Raw genomic sequence first — 11,633 nt, forward strand, 5'->3', positions numbered from 1 at the left:
GCAGCTCTGCTTTTTCGTCATCATCGAACGCCGCGAGTCGGCCTGAGGGGCCTACGAGGGGGGGCATAGTTACTACCGTATCCGATTTGAGAGTACGAGCTAAGCGGTAGTAAGACCTTTGAGAGGGCGCGAGTTCTTCTAAGAAATCAGACCATCTGGCAACCTGCTTAAAAAGTGAATATTTATTTGTATTATGAATAAGCTAAAGCAATATTGTGACATTGTATATTGATCGGGATCGCGCACTTATATTCCCTGGCGCATGGCCAAACAGACCGGTACCAGTGTGGGATCCTTAGACCTATCTAGCTAACATAGAACACATAATATTTTTCAGAAGGCTGAAAAAACTGACAAAGTTTTCAAGATAGATTTACATATAGTACATATAGTAAATCTATCTTGAAAACTTTGTCAGTTTAATAATAAATAAATATTTACTAACAATCACGCCACGTTAACTGGTCCCGTGATAAGTTCGTAAAGAACTTGTGTTACAGGTACCAGATAACGGATATAAATGTAAGATTTTTATTATACCCATACATATATTTAATAGACATCCATAACCCTGGAAAAGACATTTATATTTATCATACAAATATCTTCCCTTGGCGGGATTCGAACCCGCGACCCCCTTGTGTAGTGACCATGTCACTTACCACTACACCAGACGGCCGTTATATACAAGTTCCGAACGATAACATTAGGACCGTCGGTCTACTCAGAAATTTCTCTCGCTCGATGGAAGACCTTCGTATTGTCGTATTTTCACAGACCTAAACTGTGTGTATACTTCAAAATAGCCACTCAAGCTTATCAGATGTTGTTACTAGAAGCGTTTAGTATGCACCATGACTCAGAGATAACGATATCTCGCTGAAATCACCAACCTATTATACTATTTTACCGGATTTCTTCCACAGAATAAAGTATTGTAGAACAAAAGCATTGCTAATTTAAATTCCTCAATATTTGTTGTTTATTTTTGGAAGTCAGAATTTGTTTGGGGAAATTCTGTTACCGCAACACAAATAAACTATCAATAAACACATATTTAGAAACTTAACTATACTCTAAATATAGACTATCTTGATGTAATTAGATTATTTGAATAAATAAATTTTAATTGATTTATTCAGTTTAAAACTTGAGTGTACTTAATTTATTTAGACTTGCATTCTCTTCTATTCATGAACTGTGAACTACTACTACATATTATGAACAATTTAATCATTTTAAAGAATATTTTATTTTTACATACAATTTCAAATCCGGATTATACTTTATATGTATTTGTTGGTGCAGATTTTCCCTACCTACTCACTGATAACTCAAGGGGCTTTTCTAGTTACGTGAATACAGGTGCGCTCATGGGCTCAACCTGAGAAAATTTGCTAACACCAGTCCTAGCAAGAGCAATGCTTCGCAGAATCTACCTTCGGATCGGTATCGCAGAAAATCAGGTGAGACACTCGGTGGGTCGTGTCAATGAGTTTGGTGCAGAATAATCTCCACCAAACGCAACCAATTTGTATGTGATTTTGAGTTGTCGCTCTATCGAGATAGCTATGACTAACAAGCTTAAAATGTTTCTATAAAATCGCTTCCATTTGGCTTCTACAAGAAAATTTAAAGCTGAGTGAATATTTATGTACGTGTTTTAAAAAAACATTAATTCTTGACCGCTATTAATATCAGGTTCCAATATTTTTATTCTGTGATCAATTCTTGAATTAGTGTGACTAACTTAACACCAAATACGTTAGTATGAAATCTACTGAATTTTTTCAAGAAATTATTATGTGTTTTTTTTTGGTTTCACTTCAAAATATAGCTGGTCTTATACATAGTTATATTTTGAGTTAACTGAACTAATATGTATAATATACGTAGAGCATCCGGTTTTAGTATGACGATTTAAACGACGGTTTGCAGCCTTTCAGTCAGCCATAAAAGGCAATGAGCGATTCAACAATTAAGACTTTCACTAAATTTGAATATTTCGATGCTGAGAACGTTTTTGTTTTCCGCTTTAATAATAATGAGGAGCCGCGTTCTTTTAGGCTCTTCAAGCACCGATCACCTTTCGCGTGGAACTCGTCGATTAGAACGAAGAGTTCTACATACGAACTAGCCACAGCCACTCGCCCTATCTTCTCAGTGAGTCGGGCTTCCGATCCGGCTTAGATTCTGCGAAGCACTGCTCTTGCTAGAGCCAGTATTAGCAACTCTCTCAGATTGAGCCCGTGAGATTCTCTGGGGTTCTCTCCAGGAAGCACCTATTGAAAAAGATATTAATTATAATTCAAGACTTTAAAAAAAAATGCATAATAAAATTTATTAAATAAATTAGTGATCAAAATGTTGAATTTACTTATCGCAAGTGGCCGATGAGATCATCACCATCTGGAGTTAAGCTGGCATGGGTCCTATAGACATAATGAGGTGATTCAATCCACCCAAAAACTTAGGACGTAGTCTCAATTACAATAGAATAACTTTCTTCTTCTTCAAACCGGAACGTGTACTCGCTATAGGTAGGTAGGTACTCGTGTGTATTTGCGGTGAAATTATCCAACAAAATTTATTTTTCAATAAAAGTTCTCTTAATTAATTTTACCTTTGCCTACGAAATCGCCATTTAGTATAATGAAAGTCAGTTTTTATAAATATTTTTTATTTCTGTCAATCAAAATATGCATCCACAATGTTGATGCGTCTCTGCTAGTACAGTGGTATTTTTTCAATGCACATATTGAAGAAGTCAGGTGTAGCGAAACCAACAAACTCTTCAAAGGCATTTTATACTGCCTCGCAGACATTGATTTTTTTCCCACAAAGTTGTCCAAACTTTGGAAAAAGTAGAAGTGTGCCGGTGCAAGGTCTGGTCAGTACGGTGGATGAAGCAAAACATTCAGCGGTAGGCAGCGGCTTGGCTCTGCCCCTGGCATTGCTGAAGTCAATGGGCGACGGTAACTACTCACCATTAGGTGGGCCGTATGCTCGTCTGCGTACAAGGGCAAAAAAAAAAAAAATTCAACTCTAACTCTTGTAGCTCAGAGACCATCTGTTATGCCGAATGATCTCGAGCGTTTTTGTATAAGAGCAGAAATGGTGACGATTGATTAACCAAGAGTGGCCGGAGATTCACGGGCAGCTCCGTCATATTCTCCAGTTCCTCATCTGTAGTAATGCTGATGCCATTTAGTAAGAAGGTATGACGAATAATACTGGCACTAGACCACCAAACAGTGGCTATAACTTTTGTAAGGGTAGGTTTTTGTTTAAAACATTGCCTAGGTGCTGAACATGGACCTAACCGGCATGACTACCATTTACAATTACCCCCTTATCAACTTATTTAACCTTGGCAAATGGACTAATATTTTGATGCTAGCATTGAAAGCTGCTGCTAACTCAACGATACATTGAGTATCGCCAACTTCCACTGTCGCCTTAAATTCGTTGTTATTGGCTTTAGTTTTCGGGTGAAAACGGGTTCCGGTTTATGTTAAAGTTTCCATGCCGGAAATATTCAAGCCAATAAAGTCGTGCGTTCGTTTGTTATATCACACTGTACACGTCAATAATGTTGTGAGCCGTTTTTTGCGACATTGTCACCGCGACGGAAATCGTATTCTATAATAACTCGTATTTGTATCGTATTCATATTGATGAAAAAGATACGAATATAGTAAAAACAATACACTGATAACAAATAACTGAAATTGTAAATATATATCCAAATTTTCCATACATACATATATTACGTTTGAAATGGCCAGTAGTGTAAAACGGCATCTTCATGGGTAAAAGATGTATTTTAAATGAATGTATTTTATATTATTTGGTCGTTTATTAAGTATAATAATATATTGTATGATAGTAATTATTCAGAAAATGCATCTACAACGTTCTTTTCTGAATCACCATTAATTAGTAGAGAATGCCTCAGGCATTAAGACCACCAGTGTACAATAAAGTGCATGAAATGTAATAAAAAAATTAAAATATATATACCTATAATGTTTTTAAATGCAAGTATTGTGCACTTTTCTTGGTAAGTGTAAAGCGTGACACATTTACCGGGTTAAGTAATTGAAGGGTACGTATTGAAGTGAAGTCCCGCGTTGCTTGACCTCGTTTCCTTGACTCTCGGGTTTAATTATAACTAGACTTCACCTATATTCTCTTATGTAGCTGAGACGGCTGTAAAATGACGCCAATCAACTGCTTCCAATCAGATACGTAACTGGAATAGCCCCATAGGCTTCGGCCGTGAATCAGCCATGCGTTTCGAGTTTAACGTTGGAGCAGCAGTTATACTACAAAACTATCTCCAGGTACGTGGCGGCATTTACGTTGTTGATGTCCATAGGCTCTGAATATCCGATAACGCGTGAGCTCGATCACACGCCTAAGCAATAAAAAAACCCAAAGAAATGTATCTTACTTTATGACAATATTTGTAATTTTTAACTAAAAGGTAATTATTAAATCATCATCTTTATTATTCAATTAGGGACAAACTGCATTGCAGACTACATTGTAAATAGTCCTCCCATAAAAAAACAAGTTTCCTCAATATGAAATATTAAGTCTTTATTTATGCTTTTAATTTTCAATTCTGATTCTATCTTCCCCCAATCAGCAAGTTAAATTAAACACCAAACTAAGCAATTAGCTATTGAAAACAATTCTTATCATTTTCGAGACGTTGCAACTTAAAATAACTCTTGACTTGATTACAATAATGGGAAAATTCGAACAATAATGTACAAGATGTGTTTTCAGGCGATCTGTATGTATGTACACAATGAAATCGTGTTCCTCAAATGCCAAGAATCAAACGAATGTTATACATAGTTCCTGTCAATAAGCATACGATAGTGTTTTTCCACTATACACGACATTTTACTGCACTTTGATTGTTTATGGAGCATTGAAATTTAATTTTAATTGACTAGGAAACGATTTGCACCTGATGGTTGTGTTATCGAATGTTTATCTTGGACGGGGTCGGGCCGTGTGTAAACATCTTTAGCTTGTATATTTCCTTATGTAACTTATAAAGTGATTTAACGTCTTAACCAATCTGAATAGAACGTTTTTAAATAGGCGAACGTTCGATTTAAAGGACATTAATTTCAGGAACTTGAATTCAAAGTTCATTAATGCTTTCGACCTAACAGTCGTAGAAGCGTAAATACTATTTTAATTTTTTATTGCTTAAATGGGTGGACGAACTCACAGCCCACCTGGTTGTTAAGTGATTACCGGAGCTCATAGACATCTACAACGTAAATGCGCCACCCACCTTGAGATATAAGTTCTAAGGTCTCAGTATAACTACAACGGCTGCCCCACCTATCAAACCGAAACGCATTACTGCTTCACGGCAGAAATAGGCAGGGGGTGGTACCTACCCGTGCGGACTTACAAGAGGTCCTACCACCAGTATTTATTGTGTAATAATCCACCGAGTCAAGAAAGTGTTGTAATTTAGCTTCAGGTAAATAATGCCAATAATTCTTCAGACGTCTTCTCATTAAGGTTATTCATATCGTGTTCGGTAAAACAAAGAACAAGGCAATGCGTTGACTCTTAATTTACGAGGGCGTCGTGTGGCTCAGTCAGTCGTCATATCCGAGCACCATCTGCAGGTAAGTTACGATCACCGCTGAGGCACGCACCGCGCACACATGCGCGCACGCACACATGCAAGCGAGCTCGCCCACTGTCCACCCGGTGAACAATCGATCGTAAATCAGCTTCAATAAAATTATAGGAGGGAACACAATGGATCACTGTGCGCGGCATCTGCAACGCATTATCCACCCTCGCTCCGTCGCAGAGAGTCCGTTTTCACGCACCACCTGACCGCCTCAACCTCGTAACCCTCGGTCTACGAGATAAAGTTTACAATCGCACGTGTATAAGACAAGAAATGTTTATTTTAAGAGAGCACCGACGAACGAGTCTAATCTTTAACGAAGAAAGAATTGAGATGACATTCCCCTGCGATCGTATCGAGGCTCATAATTGCGAAATTCACGCTTCACAGTGCGGTACAAAAATAAGATTATGGATTCCGCTGAGTTCGAACGTTATTGTGATTCGAGGATACGTCCGTAGGTATGTCTACGGGCTTTACGACTACTATTCCTGGAGGAATAAACCGCGTGCTTATTGAATATTGTTCGAGTTATTTATGGAAGACATCGCCATTGTCCGGCAGCCGGCAAGCGAGTTCGAAACTCTCAGCCCTGGAAGTTTGTTTACAGAACTATTGTGACCGTCTCAAGCGTTTGTTATATACGCAATGGAAATTCCGAATAACAAACATAGGTACCTAAATCCATTCAAATGAAATAGACTATTCAAAATAGAAATTATATTATGCAAATATTGTTAGTATTTATTGTTAATAATAAAAATTTTGGCATAAAATATTCTTATGTGAATAGTATTGTAGTAAGTCCCACAATAGATGTTTAGAGAGCGTCTTTAGAAGTAGCCGCGCCTTAACTGTGCTCCTTTGGCTCATTACACGAATAAAACGGTATCCACTTACGATCAAATGGACCACAAGCCCATTTTCTTTATATAGTGATGAAAATAAAGAAATTGTATATGATAGAGGAGTATGAAAGGAGAAAACATGTTGCACCGACCCCAGGTGACTGGGAGAAGGGCAGGAAGTGATGAGTGATAAAAACAAACATGAAAAAATTCTGACACGAAGCCTTATTCTCAACATAGGCTCACAATAATTGAACATCAGGAATAAAAACAAAATATACAAACAAGACCTCTGTTAGATTAATTTAGAACATGAGATCATATAATTGTCATCAGATGTGGAGCTGACGACGAATACTCCGCTTACCCTAGGCGATCCGATGTACTAAAGTCTCCAATCTAAAATAACTCGTGATCGACAATCATTAACCCCTCTCTATAAAATACATCTACAGGATACTTCAGTCACATAGTGCGACAAAGTATAGATACCTAATTGGAAAAAGTGCATAACTACGGCCAATGTAGACGGTAAAAGAACTCGGGGAAGAAGACCTAGCACGCTTTTTTTAGCTTGACCTGAACCTCTATCTATCTATGTCTGTAATTCAAATTTTCAAAGTATATTTCAGCGACTTCAAGACGTCCTATTAACAATAAAAATTGTATCTAGTCCCGATGAAAATGCAATGATTTTATTAGTTTAACCTAAGTTGGAAGCTATAGTCTTGGACATGTTAAAAATGATTATTTTAATTTATATTTTGGTGTGCGATATAATTTTAATTAAGACCTATTTTTTATTATTTAAAAACTATATATAATAATGAGTAATATAATAAACTAGATATAAATAATTTAACACGCTTTTATTAGCTTGACCTATCTATCTCATGGAAAGTTTCACAAGTCTCAAAGAACGATGACAATACGTCATTTTAAGCCTGTTTGTAAGCGTGCTAGTTTAGTTCTTAAACAATTTTTTTTATTATACAAAATGTTTTACAAATGCGACTTCAGCTCGTAATTAAAAAGTTTATTGTAGTCTAGTTACCCTTTTAGTTTTATTTTAAATATACTTTAAATTGTCGCAAAGTCACGTATAATCTTGACTTCAAAGTAATTTTGGTAGTCTGTTATAAACCGATGATCCTTAAAACAAAATGAGTTTTCATCGAGCAAACAATAATAGCAGCTACTCAGACATAACTATTGGGAACTCTACTCTTGAAGTTGTAGACGAATATTTGTAGCTGGGACAGGCAGTCCGATTAAGTAAGTCCAACTTCGAGAGAGAGGTCAGTAGGCGGATCCAACTCGGCTGGCCAGGGTTCGGTAAATAAAAAAATGTGTTCTCGTCCAAAATCCCTCAAAGCCTTAAGACAAAGGTGTACAACCAATGTGTGTTACCAGTGATGACTTACGGTTCCGAGACGTGGCTTGTTATTTCTCTACGAGGTCGAATCAGAAATGAGGAGATCCATAGAAAAATCAAAGATGCTGACATAGCCCGTAGGGCTAGTAACCTGAAGTGGCAGTGGGCAAGTCACATAGCGCAAAGATCAGACGGCCGATGGGGCAGAAAGATCCTCGAGTGGAGACCACGTACTGGCAAGGGCAGTGTGGGACGGCCACCTACCAGATGGATTGATGACCTGATGAAAATCGCTAGGTCACGTTGGATGCAGGTGGCAACTGACCGGTCCACTGGACATCAGTTGGAGAGGCCTATGTTCAGCAGTGGACAGTGGACAGGTTGAAATGATGACTCAGACATAAAACAAAAGAAAAAGTGAAGAGGAGTTGAAAATAAAAATACATAATATAGAATATAATCGTGTGTGATCAATTGATCTGCACTGAAGGTGACTTTAGTAAAGTCTACATTGACACTGTTGACTCTTGCATATTTATATTACAGAGAGACAAGAACGCTTAGGTAGGATAAAAAAAATGCCGAGTTCGACGAGTACGGTTACTGGTGTCCCTAAGCCTGCTCCTAGCGTTAGAGCTGAAGGCGTCTAATGCAAGAGTTATTGTATCTGATGGTTCCATAAGGACGTATCTAGGGCGTCGACGGTGACTGCCTTCTGCGTGATCAGGATTCGGGTAGTAATCAGCAGCGGTAACGATAAGGCGATTATCATGAAGCCTTTACGAAGTAACGTTTCGATGCTGACTTCATATGTTTTCGGATCGATTCGAGGCCCAGGTCGTCGTGTAAGTCGACATTCCTCATGACCTGGTGGGTGTATCGACGAGGTCGCTTTTAACGCTAAGCTAAGTTTCTCATTTATTCTGACATTATATTGGTGTAGAATAAACACTATTCTAATATACTTTTCAAGATAGCGCATAACTGCCCCACGTTCACGTTAGGATAGGTGACTGCAAAAATGAACGGCATTCTGGAAACAATCCGCTCGGACTCCTCATCAGAATAGTTTTTGTGTTGCTTAAAATTAATTAAGTAAGACTCCTGATTGTGGTCATGCCACAGAGTGGAGGACATCAGCCCCGAGTCAAGTGCGAACCTCTAACTCTTTTATTACATTAAATGGCTGCAGAAATGCACAGCCCACCTGATGCACTAAACTAAGTAATTCTAAAATTATTATTTTAAAAACTATTTTTACGGTTTAATCTCGTGTTTTTACTGTCACTGGTGGTCCTCTAGTAGATAGTCGATATTCGACTATAATTAATTGAAATTATAAGTTTGAACATTATTATGGTTCTATTGTCAAAGACTATTATTATACTTCTATAATCACAGATTTCGCTAGGACCACAATTTAGACAAATATTATTGAAGACAAACCATATTTAATCTATTCTCAATTTGACCACAGACTATAAGCAATAAGAAAAGTTTGACAATAAACAAATGCATGCGTGTGTATGTCAAATACAAGTGTGTTTAATGTTTTTTTTATTGAATATTGTATTTTTTATTCATAATTGAAAAAAATATTAACATTTTACACACTTCTGTATATTGTCGATATTTGAAGGAAATTTCATACTCCTCCGTCCGCGCAATTTTCGTAAGAAGGGGTTCATAGTTTTTGCTTCACGTATTAATATGTTATAATATTTTTGACGCTTCGAATACATTAGGGTTTTCGTGGTGACGGGCGACTACCGGTCGGATTAGTTTTAATTCTATCTACCACTCGCGAAAACCAAAGATAATACTAAATAATTATTCAGATAGCACGTATCCATGAACGACTCTACAATAAAAGATAACTATGTAAAATGGAACTATATGTAGAAGATATTCATGATTTACTGGTGTTGGACCTCTTGTGAGTCCGCGCGGGTAGGTCCTCCACCTTGACTATTTCTGCCGTGAAGCAGTTATGCCTTTCGGTTTGAAGGGTGGGGCAGCCGTTGTAACTATACTGAGACCTTAGAACTTATATCTCAAGGTAAGTAGCGCATTTACGTTGGGGTTCTATGGGTAACCACTTAACACCAGGTGGGCTGTGAGCTCGTGCACCCACCTAAGCAATCAAATAAAAAAGGTTGTTGGTTGGTACAAAGAGCCTGCTTAGTTTTTAGCACGAGGCAATCACGCGTTAATGCTTAAGCTTTATCCTCGTGTCTTCAGATAGGCGGTGCGGTTCCATTGTGTTTTCACCTCAGCGGCAACAACTGCGTTCCTATCATAGTTAATATCTAAGAGCAACAAAGGCAATTCAATATCAGGAGTTCTGCAAAGGGAAAATGTGCACCTTGGGATGTGCTACAAGCTTTCATTTCTCGTTCAAAATGAAAAATACGGTATCTAAAATATTTGAGTAATGATAAAAAATATCGAAAACAGTCTGGTCCCATTTTGTGCATTTAAATTTCGATAACGTTTCAACAAAATTTATTTGAAAGAAGACCTTGTGACATTTTTCCTCTTTCGAGTTCAGTTATCTAAACCGATTCGCGTTGTTCGCTATAAAATCGATCGTAAAAACTGATGATTGTTCGCATAAAACGTTGTGTAACCAATGTTTGGAAAATACATGTCTTTATGTACTATGCGTAATGCCTGAACGCATTTCGTTTTTTTTTTTTTAAATCTTTACTTTCACACACGATACAGGAAAAACTATACAACAGACTTTACATTTGATATATAAAAGTACCAGGACATAGTACTGTAATATATTATGTAGTAAAGTAAATAATGAGAGGCCTTAGTGCTCATCCAATGACAAATGACAAAGGAGGGAACATCCCTCCGAAGAATTGTACAAAGCAATATAAACTCTAGGCAACGAATACACAGTGTAATAATTGTGTGCGGCGTCACGCGGAGGATGGCCCTCGCTATCTTGTCAAGCGGGGGAGGCGTCGACCAATAGCAGAGCGCGCCGAGCGCATCCCGCTGTCCTTATATATACCTATTGCGCATCTTCAACCGAAATGAAAAGATCTCTTAACGCTTTTATGTTTCATATGTCGAAAACGATGAGGATAGATCGCTATCTATTTTTTTAAAAAAACGTAATTCAACTCACCTTGCGCGTGGAGCCGCCTCGCAACCGCCTTCGACCTCATCGCCTCCACCGTTGCGGCGAACAAGACAGTCCTCTCAATTATTTACTTCGATCGATGACACAGTCGAATTAGAAAAGTTTTCGCGAAAACGTATCGCGGTTATTTGTGTTCGCGCGCGAGGGGGACGCTGGCGGTTCGGGCGGCAGTGCGGCGCGGGCGGGCGTCAGGAGCATACGTCCTGTAGGATGGGTATCGTGGGTTACAGCACGAGGAGCGCGGCGTGTCACGCGAGCGGTCGGCGGGACACTGCGTTCACGTGCTCTGCCACACCGCGACCGCGGGGAAAGCGATTTTCACGCGGGAAACTCGATAGTGACCGTTCGCGCTGTCTCAACGCAAATTAAGGCCTTATAGATACGTCTCCGTGATTCCATATTTACAATTAAACAAACTCTTATGTCTGCACTACAACCTTAGCTATTTCAATACGTACATTCGCTTAGTAATCAACACAATCCAATTTTTTCATCAAACCAACCACCAATGTAAGACAAGAGGCCTATCTGAGTGTCTAACACCAGACAAGAGGCCTATCTGAATTGTCTTGA

At 38.3% G+C, this 11,633-nt stretch overlaps 1 protein-coding gene across 3 annotated transcripts in view; it reads right to left on the reverse strand.

The window, feature by feature from the left end:
• Positions 1–11,332, reverse strand: part of LOC101735622 (histone-lysine N-methyltransferase PRDM16) — a 153,247-nt gene extending 141,915 nt beyond the window's left edge. For 2 of the 3 annotated variants that reach the window (XM_021351659.3, XM_021351658.3), the window contains exon 1: positions 11,046–11,332. In XM_021351659.3, coding sequence (XP_021207334.2) covers positions 11,046–11,085 — 40 coding nt within the window. In that variant the 5' untranslated portion in view covers positions 11,086–11,332. The remainder of the gene's footprint in view (positions 1–11,045) is intronic. The other variant, XM_062676129.1, reaches the window with a different exon arrangement.
• Positions 11,333–11,633: the final 301 nt, after the last annotated feature.

The sequence above is a fragment of the Bombyx mori genome, chromosome 3, assembly GCF_030269925.1.
Source record: "Bombyx mori chromosome 3, ASM3026992v2".
Classification (NCBI taxonomy): domain Eukaryota; kingdom Metazoa; phylum Arthropoda; class Insecta; order Lepidoptera; family Bombycidae; genus Bombyx; species Bombyx mori.